The 14,631-nt window shown below is 36.8% G+C and overlaps 1 protein-coding gene across 4 annotated transcripts in view; it reads left to right on the forward strand.

Annotated features, from left to right (window-relative positions):
- LOC106870296 (unconventional myosin-VI) overlaps positions 1 to 14,631 on the forward strand; it is a 180,409-nt gene that overhangs the window by 114,557 nt on the left and 51,221 nt on the right. For all 4 annotated transcript variants that reach the window (XM_089338913.1, XM_089338914.1, XM_089338915.1 and 1 more), the window contains exons 4-10: positions 4,617 to 4,690; positions 5,291 to 5,420; positions 6,896 to 7,060; positions 10,104 to 10,201; positions 11,489 to 11,653; positions 12,903 to 12,974; positions 13,966 to 14,137. In XM_089338913.1, coding sequence (XP_089195039.1) covers positions 4,617 to 4,690; positions 5,291 to 5,420; positions 6,896 to 7,060; positions 10,104 to 10,201; positions 11,489 to 11,653; positions 12,903 to 12,974; positions 13,966 to 14,137 — 876 coding nt within the window. The remainder of the gene's footprint in view (positions 1 to 4,616; positions 4,691 to 5,290; positions 5,421 to 6,895; positions 7,061 to 10,103; positions 10,202 to 11,488; positions 11,654 to 12,902; positions 12,975 to 13,965; positions 14,138 to 14,631) is intronic.

Below are 14,631 nucleotides of genomic sequence, written 5' to 3' on the forward strand. Positions count from 1 at the left end.
CCTCCTCCATGTTTAACAGTTGGAAGAAGGCAGTCTGGGTCAAATGCTTCTTTTGGCTGTTTCCACACATATACTCGGCCAGTGGTCAGAAATAAGGTAAAGGGTGACTCATCTGAGAAAAAAACATTCTTCCACTGCTCTAGGGACCAATTCTGTAGGTTTTACTCCTCTCTAAATGCTTTGCAAAGTTTGTTTTTGAAAGTAGTAATTTTCTGATTGCAGCCCTCCCATGAAATCTGGCTTTGTGCAGCTGTCGGTGAACAGTTTTTGTGGAAACTAGGTTCTCGAGGTGGTCATTAAGCTCTGCAGTAATTTTGGGAGCTGTACTTTTGTGATCTTTTCTAACTATTCATGTAAGAGTCCAACTTTCTATCTGAAAGTTTTGGTATTCTTCCAGAGTTTTGTTTCGATGATGAGGTTTTTCCTTCTTTCTCAAAGGTTGTCATTACTTTCGGGACAGTACTTTCGGGACACCAAACATTTTGGCTGTTTTCATTACGCTAGCGCCTGCCATGCAAGCACCAACAATCCGACCTCTTTGAAAGTCTGATAGATCTGTCATTTTAATGAGTTTTAATTACCTTTTTCTGATGATATCTGAAAATAAACAGCAATTCTAGCAAAACACGTTAAGCAACATGTGGTGTGTGCGTACGAGTAGATGTAATCGCCTTACCTCGGTTTTCCTTTCCTCGACTGCAAGTCTGTCTTGCGGTATCCAATCCTTGAAGCTTGCCCCAACCCAAAGTACACCAGGAATAGCAGCTGCCTCTCCCAAACCTAGACCGTCACTTAACACGTCTTGTCCTGACCACAACCGTGTTCGAAAAGGGCACGAATCCCAATCGAGGCTCCCTCTGCCCTTTTTCCCCTTCCGGTCGACTCGCCCTTCCAGTCAGCCTCCCCGGACACTGACGTCATACCACACGCCACCCTGATCTTAAAGATCACGTTCACCCCTACTCTCCCGATTCGGCGCATTCCCTCGCCATGTGCGGCTCCTGACATTTGAAACACCGGCCCGAGAACGGCCGCTGTTGTTGCTCGGTAGGCTTCCTCACGCCGTTCTCAGGCTGTCGTCTGTCGGAACACGCCTCTGTCGCCGCCATCGCTATCGGCTTCCGTCCGACGTGCTGTGTCAACACGCGAGCTTGCGCTACTAGCTCGCTGAGCACCATCTTTCTCCCGCCAGGCAACTGCTGCAATCGGATCCCTGCGTTGTCGGGGAATCCATTTACAAACGCCAGCCGCACCGCTCTGTCCAGGCCTTCTCCCGTAAACCCAGCCAGCGTGGCCAGTCTTTGCACTTCTGCCGCGTACTCATCCACCTGTTCTCCCCCCCCATTTAATCGTTCCTAGTTTTATGAAGGCAGCATACTCGCTCTCCATATACGCTTCCCTCAACCTCCGTTTGACGTTCTCTGCACTTAATCTTTCTTCCTCGTCCATTTCTAGGTAGAGGGTCAGGGCGCTCCCTTCCAAGTATAGAGCCATGAGACTCGCCACATCACTTATTCCTTGCAGCTTGGCAACGAGCCTAATTTTTCGTATCCAAGCCATCACATCTCCTTCGCCATTAAAAGGCCTGATCACATCGCTGGCGATCCTAATCTTGGTGGCTGCCATCGCGGCGAATTTCTGCACGTGGGGCCGAAATAGCTTGTGGTGTGTGCGTACGAGTAGATGTAATCGCCTTACCTCGGTTTTCCTTTCCTCGACTGCGAGTCTGTCTTGCGGTATCCAATCCTTGAAGCTTGCCCCGACCCAAAGTACACCAGGAATAGCAGCTGCCTCTCCCAAACCTAGACCGTCGCTTAACACGTCTTGTCCTGACCACAAGCCCGTTCGAAAAGGGCACGAATCCCGATCGAGGCTCCCTCTGCCCTTTTTCCCCTTCCTGTCGACTCGCCCTTCCAGTCAGCCTCCCCAGACACTGACGTCATACCACACAACACTAATAATAAATCAAAAAACATAAAAATAAACAAGCTTTTGATGGGTTTTATAGATATTTCAAAATTATGATGCTATGATGCTAGGTGTTTCCATTATTTTGTCCTGTCTATATATATAGATATATAGGAAGACATGGGATGAAGTGGTGAGGACTGATCTTAGGATGTTGGGGCTCAATATGGGGTCCTAGGGAAGACCTGTCCACAAAACTGAGTGCTAGAAGAGTTGTGTCCCACCCACATGTAACAACACTCTTTTCACCCACTCTACCCTAAGAAATCAAATTAGAACCCCTTTTCTAATTGCATCTTCCTCTTCCTCACATTTCCTCCTCATACATTATGATTGTTTTCCAATCCCCTTTCTTGCCCTCACTGCCATGCTCACTGTATCACTACTCCCCACACACCCCACCATCCACACCCATTCTGTATTTTTTTAACCAGGTTCTATGTTCATATTCTTATTACTTGTGAGTATACCCTAACACTTCACCATCTCTCTTCTACTCTCTCTTACACTTTTGCTGTTTCCTACTCTCTCTCTCTCTTTCCATTTGGTCACTCTCTCTCTCTCTCTCTCTCTCCTCTTGTTTTTCCTCTGACTAGGTAACCAAGTATCACCTTTACATCATTACACTTCTCTCTGGCCTCTTTCTGTACCTCTCTCTCTCACTCTTTATCTCCTCTCTCACTCTTTATCTCCTCTCTCACTGGTTAACCATGTACCTCCTCCATTAACAAGACACCTATTTCTGCCTCTCTATTTCCCTGTTACACTAACCTTTCATCATTTGATACTGGATCACCTCAGCTAACACCCCTCTCTGTTGTGGCAAGACACCTGCTTCTGTCTCTCTGTCTCTTTGTCACACTCTAACTTTTCATCCTCTGACACAAATTCCCCTCCTCAAATGCCCTGCTCCTCTCATAATTTCATGTCTTGTGAGTTACTTGTTTACCCTGCCAGTGCTGGTGCCAAGTTAAAAATAATGCGGTTGGTGTTTGGAAGGTCATCCAGCTGTAAAATTCTTGCCAAAACTAACTTCACCTGTGCTAGTGCCACATAAAAAGCACTGAATCCACTCTGCAGAGTGGTTGGTGTTAGGAAAGGCATCCAGCTGTAAAATCCTTGCCAAAACAGACACAGTAGCCTTGGGTAGATTTTCTACCTGGCCGGCTCCTGTCAACTGTCCTACCCATGCATGCATAGAAGATGGACATTAAACAGTGATGATGATGATGATGATATATATATGTTGTTGACAATGATTTCAAAGTTTCATCCAGTTATGCCATCGTCCAACATTGGCTTAACTGGCCAAAACTTCAAAGTAATTTTCAACAACATTTGTGTATAACAATAATAAATTTGTACTTGACAAAAGTATAAAGTAACCCATCAGATTAATGTAAAATTGTTTTTATTTAGAACTGAACATAAAAAGAAACATTAATATATATATATATATATATATATATATATATATATATATATATATATATATATATACGAGGTGGTATAAAAAGGTTCCTGGACTAGTTGTATTTAATAAGAATAACTTGTTTACCTAAGTTTTAACATCATCTTCTTCGAAATAGTCACCTTACACAGCAATACACTGGTCCCAGTGTTCCTGCCACTTTTGGAATCTGGCTTGGAAGTTGTTTTCCATAAGCAAGTTGAGGACCTTCTGTGAGTCACTTTGGACCTTGACAGTAGTGTTAAAACAGTGATCTTTGAACTGCATTTTCATCTTGGGGAAGAGAAGGAAATCTGCAGGTGTTAAATCTGATGAATAGGGCAGGTGCAGAAGCAATATCATGTCACGAGAGTGACAGGGTGCATTGTTGTCATGAAGAATCAAACTCTTCACACTCCACAGATCTGGTTGCTTTCGCCAAATGTCCTCCCTCAAACACTTCAAAATGTTGCAATAGAACTCTTGATTGACAGTCTGGCCCTGGGGGAAGAATTCTTGATGCACAATACCACATTTTCGGGGTTGATGCTCATGGCAGGTCTTGCAGGAATATTCTTCTACTTTTGAAGTGCCTGTGCCACTCGAAATATTGAGTACAACCCATTGCCTCATCACCATAAGCTTGCCAAAGCATGCTCAATGTCTCTGTAGCAGTCTTCCCAAGTTTAACCCAAAATTTCATGATGGCTCTTTGTTCCTGTCCATGATAAAATCACAGACTACTGCATTCATGTGATCACAAAGACACAAATTTCACAACTCGTGAAATAAACACAGCAATGTCACTCAGCACACTTCCCCATGAAGGTCACTGCTAGCTCTCACTGCACTCACAAATGTGTGCTGCCATCTGTCGATGCACTACAGAATGATGCCATTTTTATACTCATAGCCACAGATAGTTAAATTGATTACATCAAGCCCAGCATTCAACTGGTAGTTATTATATTGACCCCCAACAGGATGAAAGGCAAAGTTAGCCTTGGTGGAATTTGAACTCAGAATGTAAGGGACAGACGAAATAACTCTAAGTATTTCACTTTGCATGCTTATGATTCTGCCAGCTTACCACTAATATGGATAAATGGACATAAAATGAATAAACAAATATATATTTGTGTTTGTGTGTCTAATACTTCAATATTATTCTCCATAATCTCTTGTTTTCTATTTACAGGTGCTCTTATGTACCTTAATGAGGCAACATTACTGCACAATTGTAAAGTTCGTTATTACAAGAACCAGATTTATGTAAGTACCATACCATTTGACTTTCCTTTATTTCAAAAAAGCATAATCTAAACTACTTGAGTGCAATCTATTGCCTACATTCCAAAACATTGTCCAAGAGAATCCCTACAACCCAGTATACAACCCTAGTCATTGTTGTCATTATTTCAACATCTATCTTCCATGTTGGCAATGGTTAAATGGTCTGTGAGGACCCAACAGAACCGAGAACTCCATTGTATTCTGATGTCTCATTTTTGGCTTCCTTTCTACTGTTGGATGCCTTTCCTAATACCAATCATTTTAGAGTGTGCTAAGTGCTGTTTTCTCTTTTTTTTCTTTTTTCATAGCACCAACACTAGTGAAGTTGCCATGCACTTTGTAGTCTATAAATAGAACTGAACACCTATCATTCCATGATTGTTAAATCAAGTCTTATAAATGTTTAAACATGGTTATATCAGATTCAGATCCCTTTATTGATTCTATTTATTTATTTATTTATTACCTTTTATCATCTCAAATGGATGTTTAAAATATTCAGTATCATTTACTTATAAAAAATATTGATAAAATGACAATTCATTCATTGCTTTTTTTTTTCTTTTTTGATCTTTGTAGACGTATACAGCCAATATATTGATTGCAATTAATCCTTATTATGTGATCAAGGATTTGTACTCTTCAAAGACAATACAAGACTATTGTGGAAAATCTTTAGGAACCATGCCTCCCCATGTATTTGCTATTGGTAAGTAAATATTTTTTTTTTACTTTCATCTATTTTTTGTTATTATTTAATGTAGGAACTTTGATTTGGCAGCCGGGGACATCAATGGGGTGGGGTGGGGGATAAAATACCTTGTAGTATTGAGTTATGTAGCTTTAGGTTTTGAGTATGATTCTCACTGGAGGTTGACTTTACCCCCTTGTATCTGGGGGTTGAAAAAAGTTCCAGTGATTACAACCTAAGATATGTCACCATGAACATATGTTATTGTAATTTCTATTATTTTCCTTACGGTGATGAATATCAGACCTGTTTGAGCACACTACAAGATGATAGCCATGCAGAATTTAGTCTATTTCATTAGCTATTTGCCTGTCCTTTGTCTCATATGTAAGGACATATTTCCCTGGCATCTATGCATTAAACATGATACACATTCCCAATTCTTATTCTTCAACAGCTGTGATGGAACTGGACAGTCCATATTCTCTTCTTAACCTGTTAATCTGATAATTTGCTATCACCCTTCAAAAAAGGGAATTCAAGAAATTATACTATTACAAAGTATTTATATCGAATTTAAGTATTCAAATTTAAATATAATTAATGTTGTCCATTTATCATATTTAACCTCATCATTTATCATATTTAACCTTTCATCATCATCATTGTTTAACGTCTGCCTTCCATGTTGACATGGGTAGGACTATAGTATTTAAACTCATCTGGCACAGTCACCTCCTTCACTACTACTACTTCCCCACCAATTGAGGGTTCTTGCCTTGTTAGTTTCTTGGTGACCTTACTGGTCCAGTGCCTCCTAAAAATCATCCATTACACTCTATTAAGTGTTTGGCATTAGGAAAGGCATCTAGCTACACATGCAAATCACATCAAAGCACAGTTCTCTTGGCTTGCTAGCTCTTGCTGGTGCATCCAACCCATGCCAGCATGGAGAACTAACATTAAATGATGATGGTAGTGATGATAATGATGATGAATATGCAGTTTTGCATAATCATATTTTTTAATGATTTTTTTCATCCATACTGTTTGTTTTTAGGGTTATTTATTTCTTATTAAATTGTAGAATGAAAATTGAACTTTCTGTTATATTTTAGAAATCATATCAGGACAATATAAAGACACCAGTTGTTGCTATTCTATACTTTTTCTTTCCTCTGCCCACTACCAATTTTTTTCGCAAATCAAATCTGATGCCTTTCCAACTGATCATTTGAACATCTTTATCCATAGAGAAGGTTGCAGAGATGGTGTGGCAAGAACTTTGGGAGGAAAAGAGAAGTGAAATATAGACAAGCAACAACTGGTACATGTGTTTATAGGTTTTATTAGTTGTGACTCTTCCCAAATATAACATTAGTTTAAATGCATAGTTTCAGATCAAAATTCTTGGAAATCAAAATCAAAACTTAATTTTATTCATGAATGGCTTAATCAATATTTCTTTCATTGTTATTTTTTACCTGTTTCAGGTGACAAAGCATACCGAGATATGAAAGTGTTGAAACAAAGTCAGTCAATTATTGTCAGTGGTGAATCTGGAGCTGGTAAAACTGAATCCACAAAATACATCTTAAAATACTTGACAGAGAGTTGGGGTACTCATGCTGGAGCCATTGAACAAAGGATTGTGGAATGTAGGTTATTTCTACCATTGTTTCTCTATTGTTTCTACCTTTTCTCACAAAATGTAACATTATATCTAAGAATAAAACAAACAAAATCCCTTTTTTTTTTTTTGCCTCCTTTGATGTTGGGTGTAGCAAACCCCCGCCCCTCAAATTTGTAATTCCTGATAAACATTTCAAACAGCAAATGCATAGTTTCTACCAGTCCAAACCACGATAGTAATTGAAAGAAAAAGAAATGGTAAAACATAAACAACATGAAGATACCACATACCTAACTTCACAAGTGCCACAACAATGACAAGAATTTTCTGCCACATTCTGTGTAATGCAGAATCTTTGTTAATGGCAGAGTAACAGTTGTAGTTGAACTTGGAGTATGATATTCTCTACTTAACCCATTAAATCATAATGTCTCAAAAACTGGACAGTTAGAGAATTATTTCAAATTTAAATATGGTTCACATCTTATTATTAACTTTACATGAATCCAAAGTAGTGTTTAACCATTCTTTTATGATTTATTAATTCAGCTTGTCTTTTTTTTTTATTGTTATTCAATTGTAATTTTGGATTATAAATTTTATTGTAATTTTATTAAAGAATCTTTAGTTATGTTCTGAGCACTGTCTTAATGGTTAAATAATTCTAAGTCCCTCCAAATTCTTGATTAATTTCAAAATTAATTGTAAAACATCCACAATATATTAAATTCATGGAGTGTACATAGAACAGCAAGAATCAAAACAATAACCTATCAATAGATTCTTAATATGTCTTGGCAGATTTAAGCATGAATGTCTGATCATTGCTTGTTATCATCATTCATCTACAGTAGTAGTTGATCATCATTCAACTACGGTAGTAGTTGAATAATAATCTTAATGTAGCTTTTTTGTCACAGTCAGCGTCTTCCAAGCAGTCTCACTAATTCAATTTTAGTTGAAATCAAATTAAGTTTTTTGAATTATGTTTGACTGGTGATAAAGCTACATTTAGACATAAAATACTTCAAATCTGGTGCAGTAGAACAAAAGTTAAAAGAAAAAATGTATAGACCAAACTGGATGACTGACTGGTAGTTATGCCCGACATCGACACTTTGAATCCACACCATTCTTTTAATTTTGATTAAAAATTATTATATTGATATTAATATGAAAGAGAAATGTTAAAAGAATATATTGGTAAAGGTTTTGTAAAATTTTATCCATTAGAAAAAAAGATATTTAATTTTAATTCTCAAATTTTTGCATGATATTAAAGGGACACTACTCAGCATTACTGAAGTCTGTAGTAAGGCTGTTCAGAAAAGGCAAATGTTACTTGTAATTATATTCTATTCAATATTAATTGAATTTAATTTATTTAAAATAAAGTCATTTTATTAAATTTGCATTCTTATTTTTTTTTTCAATTATTTAAAAAATTCTTTAAATATATTCATTTGTAACTTTGTCTCTGTACAGTACCAAAATTACAGTATGTACATTATGTCCAGAAAAGGCAAAGTTGCAATGATTATCATTCATTTTTAATTTAATTTCTAAATGAGAATTAGTCAAATGAAAAAATCATAATTTTGTTCGAATTTTCTTGGAAATTTTTGAATTCAAAATGACTGCAAAAAATGATAGTTTTATATATTTTTAATTAAAATTTTACTATTACTGCAATGTCTAAAAACACTGAACTAGCCAATAAAAAATGTGGACACATACTATCAATATTCTTAATGATTAAACCTGGAAAAATAGAAAACAAAAAAAAAATTCATTAAAATTAGAACTTATATTGCTGCTAAAAGTAAAATTAAAAATTTATTTATTAATTCATTTAGTACAAAAAATAAAATTAAAATAATAAAGGAAAAGTGAAATTAATTGAATTTTGAAAAAAATATGGAAAAGCACCTAAGAGGTACATTTTAATTTTAGCAGCAATATTTTAAGCTCTAATTTTAATGAGTTTTTTTTTTTTTTTTTTTTTGTCCTCTAATTTTCCAGGTTTAATTGTTAAGAATATTGTTAGTATGCATCTGCATTTTTCATTGGCTAGTTCCACTATGGAGAACACCTCTCTTTAAATGATGTGTATTCATAACACACATGATTCGCAGGTGTAAGGGGACTTTGAGTTACAGCATGTTTTGACCTCATTGTGTGTCCCCTCCCTCTGCCAACTGATGAGTCTAACAAGAACATGAGCTCTTATTCATAGAAATCAACTAATGAATTATTTGTTGATGCCAAATGTTTAATAATTCATTGGGTGTATGCAGAAAAGCGAGAACTCAACCAGTGGCACATCTATTTATTCATAATATGTTTTGACAGATGAGGGCAGCAAACTGGCTAAACTGTTAGCATACTGTGCGAAATCCTTATCAGCACTTTGTCCATCCTTACATTCCAAGTTCAAATTCTGCTAAATCAACTTTGTCTTTTCATCCTTTTGGAGTCAATAAAATAAATACCAGCCAAGTATTGAAGTCATTATAATTAACTTACCCACTCCCCTGAAGTTACAACAGTGGTGGTGGTGGTAGTAGTAGTTGTAGTAAAGAAAAACAACAATGATTTTCAACATAGATTCAAGGCCACAAATTTGTGGGCATGTTTTTGAATCTGGAAGGTTGAAAGACAAAAGTAACTTTGGCAGGTGAGCTGGAAAAATTGTTAGCAAGCCAGGCAAGATGCTTAGTGGCATTTTGGCTATCTCTATGTTCTGAGTTCAAATCCTGCTGAGGTTCACTTCGCTTTTTCATCCTTTCGGGTTCAATAAAATAAATACCAGCTGAGCGCTGGGGTTCATATAATCAACTTACCTACTCCCACAAAATTGCTGACCTTGTGCCAATACTTGAAACCAATATGTTTTGGCAAATTCAAATGTGAATGTCTGATCGCTGTTGATAAAGAGAGGAATTGTTCTCTGCTGACAGAAAAAAAAAAAACAGAAGCAATCAGGAATTCATTTTGAATTTGCCTTAATGTATTAACAGTGAAATAATTCTATTTTAAAACAAATGAAATTTCCATTTATTTGGCAGCAAATCCTTTGTTGGAAGCATTCGGCAATGCAAAGACTGTGAGAAATAACAACAGCAGTCGATTTGGGAAATTTGTTGAAATACATTTTGACAAGAAGGTAAGAGTATTGTCTTGTGAATGAGAGTGTGTCTTTTGTGTATGTTACGTTGTGTGTGTGTGTGGTGTTGTTTGCATCTGTCTGTAATTAGGAAAAAGCATTTTTCCAAATATAATCAGCCATATCACAGTTGTTGTACAAGCCTTCAATCACGCATGCATACACACACACGCACACCTAGATCAGCACATTAATATGCTCCTCTTGGGTAACTTCAATCTCCCAAATGTTAAAAGACCAGAAGGTCACATCCTCTCTGGGATGTCACTGCATGAACAAAAGTATGTAGAGTCATTACTTGAACTTTCTAATATGCTGTTCATGGAACCAGTGATACTGAAGCCAACCAGGGGAAACAACATCTTGGACCTCTGCTTCACAAATAATGTGGATCTTATCCACAATATGAAGGTGACTCCAGCAACACTCTCAGACCACAAACATTGTTGAATTAAGTCTGTATGGTCCTAAGCAAACTGCTGATAATCTACCCAATCAGGAGGACTCAAGCCATATCCAACTTGAATTTCAAATAAGTGATGTCCTTCATTTTCCAATCCTCTGTTAAAATGTTTGACTGCAGGGAAATATTACATTACTTGGAAAGAAATGAGGGTTGGTGACAGGAAGAGCATCTTCAATAAATTTCATATGACCCATTCAAGTTTGGAAAAGTGAATGCTAAAGGCTTGGCTTCATGCTCTTGCTAGGTGACGCTAGGGATCATTCTTAGAGGTGTCATCATGCATAGAACTGACCAGGTCCACCAGTGCTCTTCATCACTGGTGGTCCCATGCCAGCCCCTCTGCATCCTCCATGTTAATAGGGATGTATTTGAGTGGGGATCTTATGACCAGATGCTCTTCCTATCAACAACTCTTCCCTGTTTTTTAGTTAAAGGATATCTTATTTAATAGGTCTCACAAAATGCAAAACAACTAGTCATAATGTCACCAAGGAATATAAATATCATATCACTGTTTTGGTCAAGCAAACCTGTGGTTTATGAACACTCATGCACATTTGTATGCATGGACACACACTTGCACATGCTCAAACACATACACACACTCCTTTATACCTATACTTTCTTTTACACACACACACACACACACACACACACACACACACACACACACACACACACAGGTTGCATTTATTATTAATTCTTGATGTTTAAATAATCAGATTCCTAAGCCTTTCATTTGTCTATTTCTATTTCCCATTTACTCTCTGCTCACTGAGACTCTCCCTTCATGTATCTCTCTTTTATTGTTGTTTTTACAGGCCTCTGTCGCCGGGGGCTTCATATCCCATTATCTTTTGGAAAAATCTCGGATTTGTGTCCAAGGAAAAGATGAACGGAATTACCATATTTTTTACCGTTTGTGTGCTGGTGCCCCAGATGATTTGAGACAGAAGCTAAAACTCAGCAACCCACAAAGTTTTCGTGTGAGTAACTTCATACTTAACCTTTTGTTTCCATATTTCTGTTGAAATATACAGCCTTTGTTTCAATTAATTTTGTTGATAATGAAGAAATAATTTTGTCATTATTAACTCTTTATTTTTTAGGGCTGTGAGCTGGCAAAACTATTAGCATGCTGGGCAAAATGCTTAGTGGCATTTTGTCCATCTGTATGTTCTGAATTCAAACTCTGCTGACATTGACTTTGCCTTTCATCTTTTGGGGTCGATAAAATAAGTACCAGTTGAGTACTGGGGTTGATGTAATCAACTTACTCCCTTCGCCTGAAATTGTTGGCCTTGTGCCAAAATTTGAGACCATTATTAACTCTTTTGTTACCATAATTCTGTTGAAATACTCTGCCTTTGTTTCAATGATCAGATGCCCTCCTTGTCAAACCTTTTAGTTATCTGTCATGATCCACAAGGTTATAATGTACTGACTCTCTAAAACCAAGATGCACTAATGTGTTAAATGGTATTAAACCTCATGAAAAGGAATTATTCTCGCAATTGATGTGATTAATATCAGTCTGAAGATCTGCAAAAGAATATGTGAACAGGATTCCTGCTTCCAAATGCCAGCTTCAAATTTAATACTAGATTGTTTTTACTCAATAACTAACCCATTCATTTTTTTATAATATAGTTCTTTCTTTTATTTATTGTCATTTAATAAAATAAACTTCTTGTGTTTTAACATCTTGAAATTAATCAAAATTTGGAGGAATTTAGTGAATTATTTTTCCGTTATTAAGTTCATGTTTGGAATATAAATTTGCATTATAGTTCTTGCATAAAATTTTGATGAAAGTTTTTTTAATTTAAACTTGAACAGGTGTGTCTCCCTATCATAACATCTTAGGCAGTCTTATGAAGTTGTATAGCCTCATGGTTAGGGTGTCAGGTTTACAATTGTAAAGTTGTAGGTTCCATTCTCAGAGTGGGTGGCACTTCATTTCACATTCTTCCAGTTTACTCAACTGAAATGAATATTAACAGCAGCTTGCAGGAGACTGGCATCCCATCCAGAAAGAGTTTTGCACTGTCAGTTTTTTACATGCCATGGAAACTGGAATTAGCTCTGGCATAATCTTGTGAACTCAAGACAGATTTAACTTGTGGGTGGTCTTAGGCAGGCTGGCATTAAGAGGGTTATTTTGTTATAAAATGAATTTATAAATTGTTTTTTTTTTTTCACTCATCCTCTCTTTTCTCTTTTTACAACAAACAGTATTTGAATGGTGGATGTATGCAATTTTTTGCCTCTGGAGATGCCAAAGAGAAAAATCGGAAACCAGACAGGGTAAGTAGCATATCATCTATTTCCCCATCACCTTACTCTCCCTTTCCCTCTCCCCACCCTTTATTTTTTACTATTTTTTCTTTTCTTTTGCATTACTTCCAATCTATTTATTTAGCATTATCAATGTATTTTATCTTGTCATTGATAAAGTGCCTTATCTGTCCAAAATATTAATCTTCAAAATAACTACACTTCCCAGATTTTTTTTTGTATTTACTATTTTCCAATACAGACCATCCATAGTTCCTTCACACCTACATTCAACCATGTGGCAGTAGTTACTGTTTCACTGCGGGTACAGTATGGTTGAATAGTTAAGAAATTTGCTTCACAAACACAAACTCCTGGGTTCACTCTTACTGTGTGGTATCTTGGGCAAATATCAGGGTGATCCATACCTTTCCAGTGAAGGTATAGAAGTATGTAGATGGGTTTTACATGTAATTCAAAAGGTACACCTCTCTTTCTCTCTCTCACACACATGCAAACACACTGTCATGGTGATTCTACTTGAGATATATTCTTTTATTTCTTTTACTTGTTTCAGTCATTAGACTGCAACCATCCTGGGGCACAGCTTTGAAGAATTTTTTGTTGAGTGAATCAACCCCAGGACTTATTTTTTCTTTATTCTAAGCCTGGTACTTATTCTATTAGTCTCTTATTTGATTGCCAAAACACTAAGTTACTGGAACATAAGCACATCCACACTGGTTATCAAGTGGTGGTGGGGGACAAACACGGACATAAAGAGAAACACGCATATATGTATGTATATATGACTGGCTTCTTTCAGTTTCCATGTCAACCAAATCCACTCACAAGGCTTTGTTTGGCCCAAGGCTATAGTAGAAGATGCCTGCCCAAAGTGCCTTGCAGTGGGACTGAACCCAGAACCATGTGGTTGGGAAGCAAACTTCTTACCACACAGCCACACCTGCACTTCACTCAGTTTTTGTTTATTGTTTAGTTTTGTTGTTTTTCTTTTTAGGGCTGTGTTTATGATCCACTTCTTGACGACGTCAAGGACTTCAAACTTACTGCAGATGCCATGGCCAAAATGGGAATCGGAGATGGTGAAAAGATGTCTATTTTTGGTTTGATAGCAGCAGTTTTACATCTTGGCAACATAGATTTTGAAGAGAATCACGACGACAGCAAAGGTGGTAATAATCCTGACATTTAATTGTGTGTGTTTCTGTGTCGTCTTCTTCCCTGTGTCTTTCATATGCTCCATCATCCTCCTGCTGTCATCGTTGTCATATATGCTGACTACCATGTAGAACAGCCTGCCTTCCTGAATGTTGTTTCTCGCTGCTGCTACTACTACTACTACTGCTGCTGCCACTACAACTGCTGTGTTGCTCCTACTACTACTACTACTCCTGCTGCTGCTACTCCTACCTGATTCCATATCCTTCCATAGAGCTGCTGCTTGTTATGGATTTAATCTTTTTTTTTATTTTTGGGGGTCAGGGAAAAAAGTTCTTTTTATTTTTGTTTTTCCTTTTGATTTTTTTTTATATTTAGTTAGTATTTGTTTTTAATTTTTAATAATTTATTTTAATTTTTTCTGTTTTTTTTTTTGTTTATTTCTTTAACCACTTTCCTTTGTTCTTTAATTTCGATAAACTTTTCCTTATTTCTTACTGTTTGC

This window comes from Octopus bimaculoides, chromosome 21 (genome assembly GCF_046866305.1).
Source record: "Octopus bimaculoides isolate indiv1 chromosome 21, ASM4686630v1, whole genome shotgun sequence".
Lineage (NCBI taxonomy): Eukaryota > Metazoa > Mollusca > Cephalopoda > Octopoda > Octopodidae > Octopus > Octopus bimaculoides.